Raw genomic sequence first — 17271 nt, 5'->3', positions numbered from 1 at the left:
GAAAACGGACACATTCTCAAGAACTTCCCCTGTTGTCCTTAAAATTCAACATTACAGTTACCATCTCTCTGCAGGTAATCCACACACATTCATTCCTGTAACCACAAAGATTTACACGAGACAGTATTTGTTTCACCTGAATGCCACATTATATGAGTCATGTTTTGTATAAACCTACTACTGCTTAGGTGTGCATGATTCAGTCACTTGATTAGCACGGCCTGACAGGGACGCTATCAGTAAATGCCTTGCTCTGCAAACAGACCAAAATTGGTTTTGTGCTATCATCAGTACAAATTTGCCCTTTGTAGGACAGAATGGCAGTTTTTGTGTGTGTGTGTTTGTGTGTCTGTGTGTAGTTGTGCATGTGTGCACTTTTGTGACTTGTATCCCCAGAGTGGTGGAAATCAGGCAGAGATAAGGGCAGCCTGCTGGATGGGGGAGAAGAGGGCAGGTTAGTGTGTTTTCCGCTGATGTGTGCACCAGTCAACGGGGATGAAGCATATATATTCAGAGAGGCGATGCCAGAGTGGAGGGACAAGGATCTTGGCACCTGCTGCAACGCACCAAACAGCATCTCACCGCAACAGGTAAGATCGCAGCCACTGTTTTTCCAACACGTTTCCATATGTGCGCGTGATGTTTGCGGCTTTGTTGAGGCTTTTGTTTCCCTCTTTCAGCAATAAGCATCATGGAAGCTGCCATCTGCACCCTTGTCACCCAGTTCAAGACCTATGCTGGGAAAGATGGGTCCGCCAGCACCCTGAGCAAGGACGAATTCCAAAACCTGGTGACCTCTCAGCTACCCAACTATGTCAAGGTACATCTCGGACGTTGTTCTAAGACCATTTGCCTGCTGATTTCTATCTGCATCCTGAGAAGTAGTGTCTGCAGCCTCTTGAGATATCGTTGTGCTGTTATTCAGACTAATTGCTTTTATACATATTTCTACTGTTGTCTTCATGAGAAACCCATTTTTGCTGTCACTTAGTATCATCCTCGTGTCTTGAATGAAAAAAATCTACAACTTTATGCTGTAAAATGTATCAATTTCAGTTTGTTTATGAGAATAGATTCATTCATTCAATCATTCATTCATTCATTCACACACACACACACACAGGTTTCATATAACAATGTATTTACAGGAATACATGTGTGAGTGCATGACGTGATATAACTATTATAAGCGACTCTGCTTCCATAGACTAGACTGCTACCATTTTTACATTTATGAGAGAATAATTTTGAACATAAAACGACAAAAAAAAAAAAAAAAAGTAATGTCTGTATCAAATTAGCATCTCTAGCATAAGATGATGTCTTACACATGCTCACTTTGTCCGGCTAACAGAATGAAAGTTTTACAGTGGTATGAAATGAAGCAAAGCAGCTGAAGCAACAAATGCAGTGAATAATAGTTTTAGTTGATAATTACTCAAATGAGTCATCATTATCGGATTTGTGATCAGTTAATTCAGAATTTGTGATTGCACCTGTTTAAAAGTGGAATGGAAATAATCATGTAGGACACATATGTCAGACTCTTTTCTTTATATGCAAAATATTGCACATTGTAACTGCACATTGCATAACATATATTAAGTTAATGCATGTTTTTATCATGGTTATTATAAGTTATTGGGTTTGAGTCCATTTCCCGCTGTTGTCTGTTCACTAGTATATATAACACATATACAAACACAGATGAAATACAACACAAATACACAGATTAAATATGTGCTGTCAAAGGATTTTATCAGAAGGAAACTTTGTGTGGTAGTAAATGAAGTTTTACCTCAGTCGTATTTATGACTACACGTATTTATGACTACACTCATACTCAACCATTAGGTGGCAGGACAGTCTTTCAGAGCAGCTGACGCTGCAGCTCAGAGTGATCTTGTATTGATCAGGGCCTCTGCTCTGTGATTACCCACAGAACTCCGGCGATGCTGGGGCGATTGACCAGCTCATGGGCTCACTGGATGAAAATAACGACGGGGAGCTGACGTTCTCCGAGTTCTGGCAGCTGATCGGAAAACTTGCAAGCAAACAGGGCGGCTTCAGTCAGTAAAGCTCGCCATCCTGTGTCAATTGTGGCTTTGAGCAGATTGTGCAGCGCCAATCAACTCAGTTTAAGATGTCCAGTTGTAAACTCAAAGGCATTTGAATTCTTTTATCACTCCACCAGTGCCACATGTGTAACTCTTTAGTTAACCATTTGTTGAATGCAGAGAACTTTGAATTAAAGGCTTCATTGTCATGAACCCCGAGCCACCATCGCTCTGTCTCCTGTCATTCATTCACCACATTATAATGTCCAGACGCACACATTTGAGCAGGAATGTATTACAGCCTTGATTTAGGGGCCTGTAATCCTATATGCGTTACTGCTGCCACAACTACACTATGGAGACCATATCTTGTTCCATACAGCTTCATAATGCCTGTACAAAGCTGCCTATCCAAGCATTTAGCAGCAGTGATGCAAAAGCATAGCCTGGCCTTCACTGTCTGTCGGTAAGGCCCCAGCAGACTGTGTCATGGGGACACGTGGACCAAATGCATCCCATTATGTTGGGGTGGACTTCTTGTTTTGCAACATTTTGGGCTGCATGTTGCTTGTTTAGCTGGTAATTCTTGGTGTTACAGTCACTCTGTATTAATTCTGATGTCTAGACAGAGTTATGTGTGCTGGCATGCTCCCCAGCTGTTTTATAGCCTATAGGCCTTGTTTTAGTTTTGCCAAAGAGTAAAGGTGCTGCTGACTGATTTTCAGAATGTGACTCTTTCAACATGTAAGTCAATTTGACCTTTGTATCCAAATTACACATATTAAGGTGCCCATGTGGGAGGCGTGATGATGGGCAAATGAGTCAGCAGCAAGAAAGAGAGAGACTAAATGAGCAGGGCGCCCATGCACCGTGGGCTGAGTACATTGTCTGTGTGGGGAAGTCTCCACAGCAGCTTTAACAGAATATGGAGACTCGTATCTCACTTATCCACAGAAAGAAGCGCATGCAGTGAGATTTCATCTGCGGAGGGAATTTAAAAAAAAAAATAAAATGCAAATACTTGAAATCCCTTTCAAGAATCTGGCAAGACTGCTTTACCCCTTGCACCACTTTTGCCTTCCACACTGGCTTTCCTGTACTTTCAATGAAAATGCCTCTACTCTCAAATTTCCAATTTGTCAGTTGGGAAAAAGATTGCTGCCATATTTAATTTTATTTTTCAACTGTCTTTTGTGGTTGAAAGATATGATTTTTTTTTTTTCCATTGCAACAAAATAGAAGGGTATCTCTAATTGTACATCTGTGTGTTGTCCTAATACTTAAAAAAAAAAAGAGACACCTCCTACCTAGATAGGATTTTAATTGCCTGGATAATAACTATACTTTCAGTTTCAGAGTTGTTGTTTTTTGGGGTTTTTTTTCTGTGTGTAAATACTTTTGAATGCGACTGAGAGTCGAGCAGATGAAGTAATCCCTCCCGCCCTTGTGTCCTCGTCCCTGCAGATGAAGACGCTCCAAGCCACAAGCCTGGCGAGCTGGCGTGAAACTGTGCAAATCACACATGACGCGAAACAGCTGGAACATGAGCCAAAGATAATTCCAATAAAAACCCCAGTCAAAGTGTTTTGATACACTTTCACTCCCCCCCCCCTTTTTTTTTTTTTTTTCCTGAGCGTAAGACCCGCGCTCTTCCACATTCCCAGCTCTCCCTCTCACTCTCCCAGGTACACGCCCTTTGACTTGTCAGGGGGAAAAGTTTTTAAGGAAAGAAAAAAAAAAAAACCTAAATCACGGAAGAGATTCTGCAGTCCTACTAGTTTGGCAAGTTCTCTGGGCTCAAAGCGGCGTAGAAAGGCGGAGAAGAGGAGAGAAACTCGCAACTGTGCACATTTATACACTTCTCTTTCCCCGCAGACGGTATACGGTGAGTTGACTGCGCCTTTTCTTGATTCTTTAAAGTTTCCCCACCCGTGTAGGCATTGTGTTTGCTCATGGTTTTTGCCACGTTTCGGTAGGCTACACTGTTGCAAGAGCCATCCCATGAAGGTTGGCGGCGGTCAGACTGCGGGACGGCTTCAATGACCGCACTTCTCACCAGTTTTTAGGCTCATGTGGCTCATTTATAAAAGAGTAAATGATAATAGTTTGGGGTTTTTTTTTTTTTTGTTTTTTTTTTGCTTTTATTGCCAGATCTACTCTTTCACTTTTATGTCGCTGTGTTTAATTGCCATATGCTCCCTCTGTCTCTTTCTCTCTCTCTCTCTCTCTTTCTCTTTCTCTCTTTCTCCCGGAGAGATATTTGATATTTTGATGTAGATCAGCTGACAAGCTGCCGATCGGTTGCGAGCAGCTTATCAAAAATTGAAGTGACTTTAGGTGAGCAGGATATTGATCTTCCACACCGCATTTCCAATTGCCACCCGGGTCGCGCGTAAAAGCCCCGATTTTGCGCAAAATCAACATTTTGCGCACAGTGTGCTTTTTGTGAAGAGGCCCGGAAGAGTGACAGCTGAGCGGATTTCTGTGGGGCTTCTCCCAATACGTGTTTCCCCATGTTTGAAACTGCGTGTGGCGTTAATGATGACGAGTCCCGGCGAAAACCTGATGCTTGTTGTTCGTGTTTGCGCGTCTCAAGGCTCAATTATGTGCATTTTCAATAAATGGGTGAAGCGCAGCCACTGTCCGTCTGCTCGCCGCGACTTACGGTCACAACCGAACTTGTTCCTCTGTTAATATTTCATGACAGACGAGCGGTAGTATTGTCATTACTGTGCGCACATACCGTATCACATTCGCCCGTTTGGAAACGCAACACTCAATCTTCTTTTTGGGCTCTGGGGGGAAACGGGAAACCTCTGGTTGTAGGCCCGTATGTTTAATTATTTGCGCCGTTGTTTTGGGGCCTTTTAAGACAAATAACGGGGATTAGTTTGTCTCCTGAGTGGGACAAGACGAAGCTCTGACGTGGGACGGGTGATGCAAGTCGTGAGTTGAGTTGTCGAAATTAGGGCACACGTTGGGAAACTATCCATGCAGGCAATGCCGCCTTAAGACCGCCGAGCGAAGTAAATAATGAATGTGAGAATGGACAGAAACGTGAATCCCATGAGTAGGGGGGAATGTGTTTGCTGGGTGTTTTTTGGTGAGAGCCGTTAAGGCCCCTGTGCACTCTGGCTCCAGAGGGTGTGTCACCGGTCCAGGAAGAAGTCCCCTGAAGTTCCTACATAAAAAAAAAAAACTGACTGTGTCTGTGACAAAAACGGACAAAAGACACAGAATAAAAGAAAAGATTTGCCAAATCAACCTGTTTTCCGAATCTCATAACAGTATTACTGTTGTTCAGTGACAATCAGATAAGAAATGCTAACTGCTGTCTTATGGCAGAGTGGGCCAGACAGTAAGAGATCAGTTGGTTACCTTGCAAAATCTGAAAGGGGTCGAGTGAAATGTTAGATTGCAGTGGCTCTACGCCACAGTATCAGGGCTCCGCTGCTTCTCCTGGTGTAACGAGACTAACAGGCACATGCTCTTGGCCATATATGCTTTTAGAGAGACTGCGTGGCTGGAGGGTGCTTGAGTGCGCTTGAGTGCGGCATGCACTTAAGTAATTGAGATATTAATTTGCTGTTTACAAACGGCCACTCAGCTGATTGTTGGAACGGGGAGTCTATACAGTGAGTCTTCTCACCAGTGTAAACTGCGTTTGGGCACAGAGGCTGACAGACGAGTGTTCTCAGCTTTAGCATATCCTCTCACTGTTTTGGGGGCAAACTAGCTCTCGGTGTTGGCCTGTAAATTCCTGTCCAAGTGATCTCCACAGACAGCAATGAATGGAATTCCTGCAAAGATGTGTCACTTACTAGGATGTTTTACATTTTGAGCAACATCTGTAGATTACATCTGTCGAGAGATAGATTTATGATTGTGTGTCCGACTACGTCAGGTGAAGTCTGGGTAGACTTCTTAATATCCGTGCTTGTTTTTAACATACAGGAATTAGCTGCTCTTGTGTAATATGTATCAGGCCGCATTGTGAAATACATTAGGATGTGCACGTATGTGTGAAGGCAGTGGCTTGAGAGGAAGAAAGAGCAGCAAAGTGAAAACAAGTATGAGACAGTGGCAGGCAAAGGAAGAGAGAGTGGCACTGAAGGAAAGAGTCAGGTACGGCTGACGAGAGAGAGAGAGAGACAATGAAAGAGAGAGAGAGAGAAGCAGACAGGAGGGAGGTAATCCCTTAGGTAATCTGAAGCCCAGTCCCTTTGGTAACTTCACTAGATCAGATGACCTATCAAAGATCAGAACTTCCATTGTGCATCAGTGCTTGTCTCTCAATCAGACTCCTTCTCACCCTCTCTGCTTATCTCACGTCACCATCCCCTCCTTACTTTAGACTCAACACCTGAAACGAAAGGTTTCGTAGGGACACAAGGAGATCCTCTGTTTCATTTTCCACTGGATGTGCCCAGCATGACGCAACAGCAGTTTAATCACTGTTTGATCACTTCTTTCTATCTATCTATCTATCTATCTATTACATCTCACACCACTGACTTCACATCTCCCTTTTCCCAGAGAGAGGAGTCATGGAGGCTGCCATTCAGACCATGGTGAAGGTCTTCCTGAAGTCGACCAAGGGGAGGGAGAGTCTAGGACAGAAAGAATTCCAGAGCCTTGTCAAGTCCCAGCTCAGCAACATCCTGTCGGTTAGGAAATCTTTTTTGAACCTCTCTGAAATGTTACCAGTACTTCAATTATGTAACTACCTCACAGAAAAGTACCCAGTAGTCTTGTTGTTAACATTGGCTAGTCTTAACCTGTCCACAGCATTGTGACTGAGAGGTGGTGTAATATACAGTAGGTGAATGGGAGAAGTGATCCCATATGATAGAATGACAGTCATCTGCATTATAATGTAAAAAGAGCCACTGGTAGTGGCTCATTTACTAATAGTGTATAGTGATTTCAGCAGTGAGAGTCCAGGTAGGGTTACCTGTCATCATGCTCGATATTCTCATGGTTGTGTGTGTGTTTACTACCCAGGACACAGACAGCAAGGAGGCAGTTGACAACATGGGTCAGGGGCTGGATGAAAACCAGGATGGCAAGGTTGGCTTCGAGGAGTACATGAAGCTGGTGGGCTACCTGGCGGTCTCACTCAGTGAGCAGCGTGGCCTTGCCAAAGAGGAGCCCGCCCAGAATGCTGCATCTGGACAAGTGGCACAAAGCACCCCCAACAAAGAGGAGGAGAAGGCAGAGGCAAACCTAGAGGCAAAGGAGGAAGCAAAGCCTGAGGCAAATGAAGAGGCAAAGGCAGAAGCCAGCGCTGAAGTAAAGGTAGAAGCAAATGCAGATGGAGAGGGAGAAGTAAAGGTAGAAGTAAAGGCGGAGGGAGAGACGCAGCCCGAGGCCGCGAAGGAGGAGCCGGCGGCGGCAGCGGTGGCAGCAGCAGCAGAGGCGGCGGCAGCGGCAGTGGAAGTGGTGGTGAAAGAAGAGGAGAAGGTGGAGGAAACAGACAAGGTGGAGGAAGCTGCAGAGAAGCTGGCCGCAGCTGTGGTGGAAGAGGTGGAGAAGAAGACAGAGGAGGCGACCTCATAGGGGACAATCAATTCCTTCACAAAAAAAAACCTACACTACACAATTACATTAAACACTACTCATATCAGCATTAACATTGCCAAAATACGTTTGTAAGCCACTAAACAGTTTATTTTAATACACACAACTTTAAAATACGAAACATAGGTAAAAGTTCAAACACTAAAAATCCAACTCTGAAGAAACCCCGTTCCTTTTATATGATAAATAACACATGAGCGTAGAATTGTTGCTTTGTACTGCTTGTTACCACTATGTTCATATGTACAGCATGTGCATCCCACTATATAGCACGTTTACCTCATCATGATAATATACTATGATTGCATGCAGACGTACACTATCATGTGCATGCCATATCCCTGTGAAAACGTCACTGCAAAGTCTGAGTTCCCTGCACACGAGGCCAAAGTGTCACTGCATGTTAACACGCCGCAGCAGACAAGAGGTTTAGCTGAAATTCTATCCTCTCCTCACTTTTGACTAACTGGGTCTCTTCTTCCACAGTTGGCTCACACAGCCCTGCATCACTTACTATTCAGTTAGAACACACTACCATTCATCTCTTCTAGGTACTAATGGCTTAAAAGGATAGTTTGACTTTCTGGGGGGGATATGCTAATTAGCTTCCTTACCAAGAACACTGATGAGACAGTCGGCACCATTTTTATGCGTCCATTGAATATGAAGCCGCAGGTGGCTGGCTTAGCCTAGCATAAAGACTGGAAACAGAGGGAAACAGCCACGCTGGCTTTCTAATGGGAACAAAGAACATCTACCAGCGTCTACAAAGCTCACTGGGTAATGTGTTATATCTTGTTTCTACTTAAGTTTTTGTACAGATTAAACTAAAAAATATATGATGTATTAATCAGTGAGCACAAGAGGTGCTAATAGGCAGATTTGTTTCCTTCACACAGAGCCAGGCTAGCTGTTTCCCCCAGTTTTCAGTCTTTATGCTAAGCTAAGCTAAGTGGCTAATGAGTACAGCTTCATACTTACCAGACAGGCATGAGAGTGGTATCAACCTTCTCATCTAACGCTTGGCAAGAAAGCAAATAAGTGTAAATCCCCAAATCTCAAACTATTCCTGCAATGGTTGCATAAAAAGCAGTCAGTAACACTATCTTTTTTTTTTTACATCCTCATCTTTTAACCCACAGTGCTATGGAGCTGATTTGGCATGACAATAAACAAATTGTTTTGCTAAAGCTTTGCATTCAGCTCATCTTAATTGTGTACTCAATGCCCCATCACACCCTCTTCTCTCTATCTCATGGGCTCTCTGTCTCTTTCTTGTTTGGTTTTTTTTTTTCTGTGATTCCCAGAAAGGTTAACGTCATCTGGAGTCTACAGTATATTCTCCTCACTCGTAGTCAGCCATGGATTATTAACTGGAAGATCAGACGTGGCCCTTGGCTAAATAATTAAGGTTCAAGGATGGAACTCACACCAAAGGACCCTTACGGTCAAAAGGTGAACCAAAAATAGTCCCATGGGAGTGGGCTGGTTACTGGAGGAGCAAGTCAGAGAAGGTGTTCATGCAACCTAATCCACCGGGATTAGAACTGGTGGAGAAGAACAAGATAACAAATACCAAGAAGTAAAGAAAGCCATAGCAGGTGTCACCTGTTGGCAGTTTTTATCTAAAGTACTTTAAAATACAATGTGTTCTCCAAACTGCACTACAATGGTCCTATTCTACTTATTGATCCATAAAGGTGCTTGGCCTGTAGAGTATCTGGTGTAGCACTGGATTGGAGTGACTTTACCTCTTTTTTTTGAGGCTTTTGTTTAAAATTGCTGGTTGTTGCTTGTTGTTTTCCACTGGTTTTAGTACCAGTTGTTCAGGCTTGCATGTTTGTTTGTTGGTCACACCCTCATTCAGACCCTGTTTGACGTGCAACTGGATCCTTGAGTCCCTGGCACTGGGAAACTACTGGATTAGGTATTTGAGGGTTAACACACCCTGGGACACAAACAATTACATGAAAGTAATCCTGGGCTCCACTGATCCTGCCCATCAGACGAGGTGCTAGTGTCAGAGGGATCATTGTCAGAGGTTGTGCTTTTTTTTAAGTAAAAAACAATACTGAGCCAACAATATGAATTTATGTGGTGTGATCTTTTACAACAGGCTGATAATAAGATGTTGCATGCTATCAGAAATTTATTTGCTAAATATTACCATTGTATTACCATTATTGTAGCCATTATTTAAGTTCTACATGGCCTCTTTATATTTAACTTTTAACCTAATTCTTTCTTGTTTGGACCACTATGGAGATCACTTGAAAGCGTAGTTCTTTGTCACATTACATGCAATTTGTTAATTACAATTTAATGATTTGTAAATTGTCTCATCATCAATAATGCAGCCATGAGAAAAAGGCTCATGTTGCAGGATTGCTTTATTATAGGTCTAACCTGGCCAGCCAGGCAGTGCTTAAGGCACCCACGTTTTGGGCACACTACCAAATGCGCACCTTATGCACTGTAGCAGCACCAGGCTCTTTGAACCGCTCGGCAGCAAAATGGGCAAGACAAATAAGCCGAGTCATGTGGTCACCCTGCCTCACTGCGACACTCCCATTGTAAATACTCTCTCATTTACACTCACTCTGCTCAGCCTTTATACTCATACAGTAGTACGCGACATTTCCTGCATGATCTATTACTAACAAACATATTGAGGCATTTTGGGCTATTTAGGCTATATTATTTTTATTTCTTTTACTAAAACCTATATTCTTTTTATGTCAAAAAAAAACTTTTCTAATTATGGTACTTCCTGTGAATGATAGAAACATATCACTCTCTTGCACCATCTACAGCCAGTCTCCTGTTCAACATGCACATAGACCTCAGGCATCTTTTATATAGAAGGGTGACAGATTAAAGGAAAAACATGAAAAATGAGTGGAGACACAGGATGACTAAGCTGTCATCCACAGGGCACGAATATGAAAATGATGTGAATCATACGCTATGGCCTTCACAGTCACCAGATCTCAATCGAACACCTATGGGAGATGTGTATAACGTCTGTGTGTGTGTGTGTGTGTGTGTGTGTGTGTGTGTGTGTGAATGATTACACTGGCAAGCTGTGTATCCTTTTTGCTATTTCCCATAAGCCAGGCATGTTTAAACACTCTGTTTTCATCAGTTTCCTCCTTGTTTGACTCATTCATTTAAAATGTTACCTTTGTGTTTGCTCTCAATCATCATAAGCCAAATTATGGTAAGACAAAACTGGATGAAGCAAAATTCACTTTTGTGATATGTTAAAATTACTTGACTTGCACTATACCAACAGATTCCTGGATTTAAAGTGAACAGACTTGAGTTAAACATCATCTGGAAATTATTTTATCTCAGCTAATGCTTTCTTTTGACCCATTTGGAATAGCAGATGTACAGAGTGACCTGTGAGTGCTGATTTTTCTTTCTTAGAGGTTGAACTGTCTGCACTGGCAGTTTTGTTACTGTCCCATAGTGTAAACCGCACCCAACCTTAACTCCATGTAGATTAAAAACATGCTGGAACCAAACACAGCAGATTTGCAGCAGGGAGTGTTTGCAGACAGATTTTCATTGCCACACAATAAGTCATTCATTGAGACACAGTAGAAGAAGATAAAAGCCTGTCTTAAGAGTCCTCCTAGTGGATTTGATAAATGTACATACAAGTATATGGATGTGCTTTTAAGGCTCATTGTGTCAAATGTTTGTGATGATGGGACCATTCCCAGCATATTGTGCAGGCTTTCATCATTGTATGTTGATGTACTCTTTTGTATTTCCTGCCAAGTACTAGAGGGTGTGTGTGTTTAACAGTTGGACTCATTTCAGTCCACTGTAAAGTCTAGTAAACTCCACTATGCAAGTATTTCGACTTCATATAATGCTGTATCATTTTTGCTTATTTTATGTAACATATGTAATGGCTAATATGGAATAAAACTGTGACCATAACATTTTTATTTGTGACCTCTTATATCCTCGGTTACTTGCAGGAATCCAGTCTGTGTGTGTGTGAGTGTGTGTGTGTGTGTGATGGAGAGAGGAAGGGAGAAAAAGCACCTGCAAAGAGAGAGAGGGGAGGTTGGGGGGGCGGGGTGGCAGAGAAACAGACGCAGAGTGTATATATGTAAGTAGGTGAAGTAGTGTGGGGTGGGGTGGGGTTAGGTGGGTGGGGGGAGCAGGTGATATTTAAGCCACCGGCAAACTCTCTCCCCATCCATCTCTGCCTTGGCCCTGTCTCCTGCACCTCTTCAAAGACAAAGGAGGCCCTCCATCAGCACTCAGGTAAGACGGACAGCTTGGAGGGATGGCTTCACCTTACTTTCTCCTCTGCATCTGATGTAGGTCTCCTTGTAAAGTTTTTTATTAACTGTGCAACTGCAGCAAACGGCATTAAGACGCCGGGATGTCGGGAGTGCTCATCACAGGACTTGGGAAACGAAGCTGTGGGATTGGTTTGAAGTCTTTTTGTCTTGTAAAGTTACAGTTTGCTTTAGGTTGACATGTGAGTGTGAAGCCAATAGGGATTTGTGTTAAAGAAAGACAAATATAACAGGATTACTATAGAATGAAGTATGTGAAATGTATGAATGGGAAATATATACGCGTGACATGGAAACACCAAACCATCAGTGCATCATTGTTTCCTGCTCTATAAAATGGATTTTGCCTTTTTTCCAACAAATTTATGAACACTAGACATCCCTCAACATGGATATCAACCCATCATTAAGATTACATAGTGCGTGTTCATTATTACCATACTCAATATTGTGTTACTGATAGCATTTTTGTCTCCATGGTTCCCTATTGTATTGTGTCAGTCAGTGAGACCGATGACCCCTATAGATTTTCCAGTTAGCCAGCTTTGGTGTCCGCTCACCTCCTCCTTTGTCTCCGCTGCCTACAACTCTGACCTCTCTGCAGCATGATGAGAGGCAGTCACCGGTGATTGACATTTTGTAATAGCTGATTAGTTAATAAGTCATGCACAGGGAGATTGACTGACAGATTGATTGTTTCCAACAGTATTTTGTGTGGCTATGGATCAGCTTCAAAATAATACTGTAGACTTTCATTCTGTGTGTAGGAAGGTCCCTGAATTTACAACTTGAGCCTGAAAGTTGAATGTGACTGAGCGAGCATGGCAGTGAATGAGTGCCTTCATTTGTATCCACACGTTAGTGTATACACTGGCACCTCAGGTTACTCAGCCCTTTAGTTTGAATGTGATTACCAGAGGAGTTTTGTGTTTCACTTCTAGTTTCCATCTTAAATGATAAGGCTGTTACACGATCAACATACAGAGAACATGTTCTACACTGAGACTACTTTTCACTGTTGCCTCAGTGTTAATTGTTACATGCATTATAAATTCAGCTTACAAGAGCGATAACAGCTCAGCTGTTCCTAAACCTACACGAAGTGACATGAATGTGTATCACAGGAAGTATTTGCACTCAAACTGTGCATCATTGACAGTGACTTATCTGTGTCTGTGTGTGCACAGTCTCTCCACGAGTCCAGCACAAGAAGCTCCACCATGCCGGACACAATGTGTGTAAGATTGCTCAAAAAGCCTTTCCAAAGCTATCCTCCACCTTTCTATCCCAAACTTTGAAATGTAAAACCCAGTAAGGTCACGCACACACACAGTGACCAGACTACTTAAATTAGGGTCAGTAATAGCCTCTGCTCTAGAGTGTTATTTGACCTCCTCTCTAGACATGGGAAAACTTCTCTGCTTTGGTTTCCTTCCATCCATTCATCTGCTTGTCCAACTATCACTTTGTCTTGGGAGGTGGCTTCACCCTTGATTGCTATGTGGCCGCACATGCAGCTGGGGCTGGAGCGGGCATTCTGTGGCAGAGTCTGACCTTTTGACCTGATTCCTTTCCCAGCATGTCCAAGGAGCCCAGTTCCAACCTGGAGAGTGCCATGCAGATGCTCATAAAGACCTTCCACAAATACTCGGGGAAGGAGGGCGACAAGTACACGCTGAGCAGGGGCGAACTGAAGGAGCTGCTAGTAGAGGAGCTGGGAAGTTACTTAGGGGTAAGAGAAGAAGTATGTGAAGAGGCAAATATGTGGTTGTACTCCAACACACTAATGTAGTTAGAAATATGCGACACATGAGTGAAGGTATGCACTCTCATACTCTGACACACAAGCTGGAACAAGCCTCTGCAGTGATGTATGCCCGCACACACACACACACACACACACACACACACACACACACACACACACACACACACACAGCAGAGAACACATTCTTAACTCTCTCTGTGTTCCCCACTGACAGAACTCCAAAGATAATGAAGCAGTTGAGAAGGTGATGAACGACCTGGACGCCAACAATGACGGGGAGGTGGACTTCACCGAGTTCATCATCCTGATGGGCGCCCTCACGGTCGCCTGCAACGACTTCTTCCTGGAGTTCAAAACAGATGACAAACCAAAAGACGGAAGCAAAGGCGAGTCGGCGGAGAAGAAAGATTGAATCAGTGCAAGAATTGGGGGGTGGGGAGTGGGAGGGAGAGGTGGAAAGAGGGAGAAGAGAAGGAGGTGGAGGAGGAGGAGGAGGAGGAGGAGGGGGAAGAACTGTAAATCATGAGGGATAGAGGAGCTAGTTGCAATGGATTTTTGTGTTATGCAATTTGTAAACACCCCAGCTACACATAGGGGAAGCGGTCCAGCAGATAGTTTGTGGGTTCACAGAGCATGGGGTATTCAGCAGGAGTAGTGTTTTCCCTCTGCAACTGTTTTTCATACCACAGCCTATCCGGAGCTCGCTGCACTGTTCTCAGAGCAGTGAGTGACTTTACATACAGAACAGGATAAACTCCAACTCCTTCCACCTCAAAATGAGCAGCTGTGACAGTTTCTTGTATGTTCTGAATAAGGCACTGGTTCGATTTATGCAGAACGCACACCAGGATGTTTGAGCAATTCTTGCACATAAATGATTTGTGAACATATATTAGGTTACAGATTATCATATTATTGTATGTAATCAGTGTTGAACAATAGAATATGATTTATCCCCTTTCTTGCGCCTATTTTGTAATCTTTTTTTTTTTTTTTGGTAATAACCAATGCATTCTTCAAAATATTAAACATGGCATTTAACCAACAATTAATTGTGGTGCATCTGTTTTCACATACTTCACAAAAATCCCTCATGCTGCACAAGCATTCATCTACATGACAGGAATGAATCGTTGCATCTGGAAGTCAAGTTGAATGGTGCAGAAAGAAACAATGTCAGCAAACAGAGAGTCCGTGATGGTGTGTGAGTATCTCTGTGTGTGTCTCTTTGTGTGTGAGTGTATGTGTGTGCGTGTGTGTATTGGGGATTCCCACAGAGTAAACTGCTCCAGCTCATACATCCTGCCAACAATATCCTGCAAGTCTTGTTCCACTAGATATAAGCTGACCCAGATGTTTGACTTGGATCTGCTCGGAAAACTTCTTCAAAAGAGGGCGACAGAGAGAGGAGAGAGAGAGAGAGAGAGAGAGAGAGAGAGAAGGGTTGAGGGTGCGAGGAAAGATAAAGATTGAGTGTTTGTGTGTATAGGTGTGAGTCTGTGTATGTGTGTGTGTGTTTGTGAATGACGGAAGGACAGCATAGGCAGGGAGCGAATACAATTTATGGATCACATCAGTCAAGTATGTAACTTGGAAAGCAGTGGTATAATCACAGAGGAATGTTCAAGTTGCTGTGACTGTTAGCACACACTGTCCCTCAGTGTCTCTCTTTCTCTCTCTCTCTCTCTCTCTCTCACACACACTCACACTCAGATCAGTAAATCAACACGTCTTCTTCCCCCTCATTGGCTTTTACAGCTGCTCGTCACTTTTAAAATATGACAGAGGAAGAAATGTTGGGCGGCTGAATCACAGATGGATATCTTTTTCTCTGGGCGTGACTGCGCTTGAACCCTGACGAGCTTAAACGCCTCCTCTTCTTACCTTCAGCCAAATTAATAAACTTATTCTAGGTCAGTCAGTGTCTATGGGCGGGGTTCACCCTGCTTTTATCTGCTTTCATTCCTCCAGCCATTGTGTTCTCTAAAGGCCTCCTCTGATTGGATGGTTTGAATATTTGAGCTCAACATGCAAAGCCTGTAAATAGGTAAACAATTTGGAATAGAGCAGTGACTGTTAACCCTGTTGTAGCCTGAGGGCAAACAAACAACCCGTTACAAGTGCTAACAGCCTGTGTTACCTGCTGTCTCATTCCAAAGCACCAATCATTTGACTGTTTTTCATGAGGGACAAAAGAGAGTAGGGAAAATAATGTAACCAGAAGTCAAATCATCTGTTCCCTGACTGCAGGTGCATGTGTGAAAAAAGGAGAATTATTTAATATGCTAAGAGGAACTGTTTCAGCATCCACCTGCAGCAGCTGAGATGCATCTAGATCCTGCACAGCAGTAGGTACAAGTAAAAACCCTGCATTCATTCTAAACGTACAGAAGTATTATCTGCAAAATATTCTTTAAGTAGCAAAAATACTTGATCTGCAAAAACAATTGCCCCCGTCGATGCAGTATTGTTATAAATTGCAAGTTTTAGATAGTTAATCTTGTGCATCATTGGGCAAGTGCCATTTCAATTTTGTATCTGGTCACAGTGGTGATAAGTGTTACAGCGGTTCCCCACCTAGAGGTTGGGACCCTCCAAAAGGTCACAGGATGAATCTAAGGGGGTCACGAGACAATCAGTGTGATAGGGAATAAAAAAACAAATTTACATTTATGGGACTTTTCTCTGGTCTTGCCTTTTTTAATTGAAATGAAACCACTGCTAAAAATTCAAAGTAATCTTTAACAGGCTCCAGCTCCACTGCTTTTATATGAGTGGCCACATGCCAAAAAATGTTTAGAGCCACTGGTTTAATCTTTAACAATGCATTGTGTTTTATAAACTTATCATGTGTTTTATATGTCAACCATTAATCTGACAGGGGCTATTAACTGCAACTGTCAAATAAAAGTAGTGCAGTGAAAAGTAAAAGAGTAGAAGTATAAAGTGGCATCAAATAGAAATTCCTGGGTAGGCTACAACTGCCTATAAATTGTAGTTGAGTGCAGTAGTAGTGTCAATATACTTAGTTACATTCCACTACAGTATACCTATTGGAGGAATAGAAGTATTGCTAAGTGACTTGTCATTTAAAAGCAGCAGCAGTGTTAAGACTGGTGAGTAAAAGTGTGTGAAAGGTGTATGTCCTTTTGTATGGAAGAAGTGTTATTTATGAATATTTTAGACTAAACATTTATTTTGGTGTCAAATTTAGTGCTTGCTATATACAAGGAAATCCCAATGTGATTCTGTATGTAGTAAAAGAGAGAAGGTGGATGTTTGTTCATTGAGGTATGTGCTTGTAACTGAGGTGTATCAGTTGTGGGAGATGAGACAGACACCCTCCACGAGTTACACTCCAGAGCAGTTACTTAATTCTCAGTCACATCGCCTTTTCAACCACCCCGGGACATACAATGGCTTCAGGACATCCTGCAAACAGTATCTAAAAACAGACCTGACCTTACCAGGTGAGCCGATTCAAACTAAAAGGTAGAGAGTCTCTGCTGATGGATCACGCACATGGCAGGTGCTGCCTGCG

The 17271-nt window shown here is 42.8% G+C and overlaps 3 protein-coding genes across 4 annotated transcripts; all 3 read left to right on the top strand.

Moving 5' to 3' along the window:
- Nucleotides 1-448: 448 nt before the first annotated feature.
- s100a11 (S100 calcium binding protein A11) lies at nucleotides 449-2270 on the top strand. Its single transcript, XM_071499926.1, has 3 exons — nucleotides 449-590; nucleotides 681-820; nucleotides 1943-2270. The coding sequence occupies exons 2-3, from the start codon at nucleotides 692-694 to the stop codon at nucleotides 2075-2077; spliced, it is 264 nt and encodes an 87-aa protein (XP_071356027.1). The 5' UTR covers nucleotides 449-590; nucleotides 681-691; the 3' UTR covers nucleotides 2078-2270.
- Nucleotides 2271-3730: 1460 nt separating this feature from the next.
- On the top strand, nucleotides 3731-11593 carry s100u (S100 calcium binding protein U). Its single transcript, XM_071499854.1, has 3 exons — nucleotides 3731-3942; nucleotides 6594-6724; nucleotides 7062-11593. Exons 2-3 carry the CDS (start codon nucleotides 6605-6607, stop codon nucleotides 7614-7616), a joined length of 675 nt encoding a protein of 224 aa, XP_071355955.1. The 5' UTR covers nucleotides 3731-3942; nucleotides 6594-6604; the 3' UTR covers nucleotides 7617-11593.
- A 254-nt stretch (nucleotides 11594-11847) lies between these two features.
- On the top strand, nucleotides 11848-14772 carry s100s (S100 calcium binding protein S). 2 transcript variants are annotated; one of them, XM_071500191.1, is made up of 4 exons: nucleotides 11875-11924; nucleotides 13150-13196; nucleotides 13541-13694; nucleotides 13945-14772. In XM_071500191.1, the coding sequence occupies exons 2-4, from the start codon at nucleotides 13183-13185 to the stop codon at nucleotides 14140-14142; spliced, it is 366 nt and encodes a 121-aa protein (XP_071356292.1). In that variant the 5' UTR covers nucleotides 11875-11924; nucleotides 13150-13182; the 3' UTR covers nucleotides 14143-14772. The 2 variants fall into 2 exon arrangements, with proteins under 2 accessions (XP_071356293.1, XP_071356292.1); XM_071500192.1 differs by lacking the exon at nucleotides 13150-13196 and having other exon boundaries at nucleotides 11848-11924.
- Nucleotides 14773-17271: the final 2499 nt, after the last annotated feature.

The sequence above is a fragment of the Trachinotus anak genome, unplaced genomic scaffold (genome assembly GCF_046630095.1).
Source record: "Trachinotus anak isolate AG129_WGS33_773 ecotype Australia unplaced genomic scaffold, CSIRO_AGI_Tana_v1 ptg000016l, whole genome shotgun sequence".
Lineage (NCBI taxonomy): Eukaryota > Metazoa > Chordata > Actinopteri > Carangiformes > Carangidae > Trachinotus > Trachinotus anak.
Note: the sequence above shows the minus strand (reverse complement) of the source record. Positions and strands in the feature narration are given on the sequence as shown.

Bases quoted from the DNA above. Each gene is read 5' to 3' on its own strand.
- s100a11 (XM_071499926.1), top strand. From the start codon at position 692: ATGGAAGCTGCCATCTGCACCCTTGTCACCCAGTTCAAGACCTATGCT. The intron at 821-1,942 runs GTACATCTCGGA...GATTACCCACAG, and splicing joins AGCTACCCAACTATGTCAAG to AACTCCGGCGATGCTGGGGC.
- s100u (XM_071499854.1), top strand. From the start codon at position 6,605: ATGGAGGCTGCCATTCAGACCATGGTGAAGGTCTTCCTGAAGTCGACC. The intron at 6,725-7,061 runs GTTAGGAAATCT...TTTACTACCCAG, and splicing joins AGCTCAGCAACATCCTGTCG to GACACAGACAGCAAGGAGGC.
- s100s (XM_071500191.1), top strand. The intron at 13,695-13,944 runs GTAAGAGAAGAA...CCCCACTGACAG, and splicing joins AGCTGGGAAGTTACTTAGGG to AACTCCAAAGATAATGAAGC.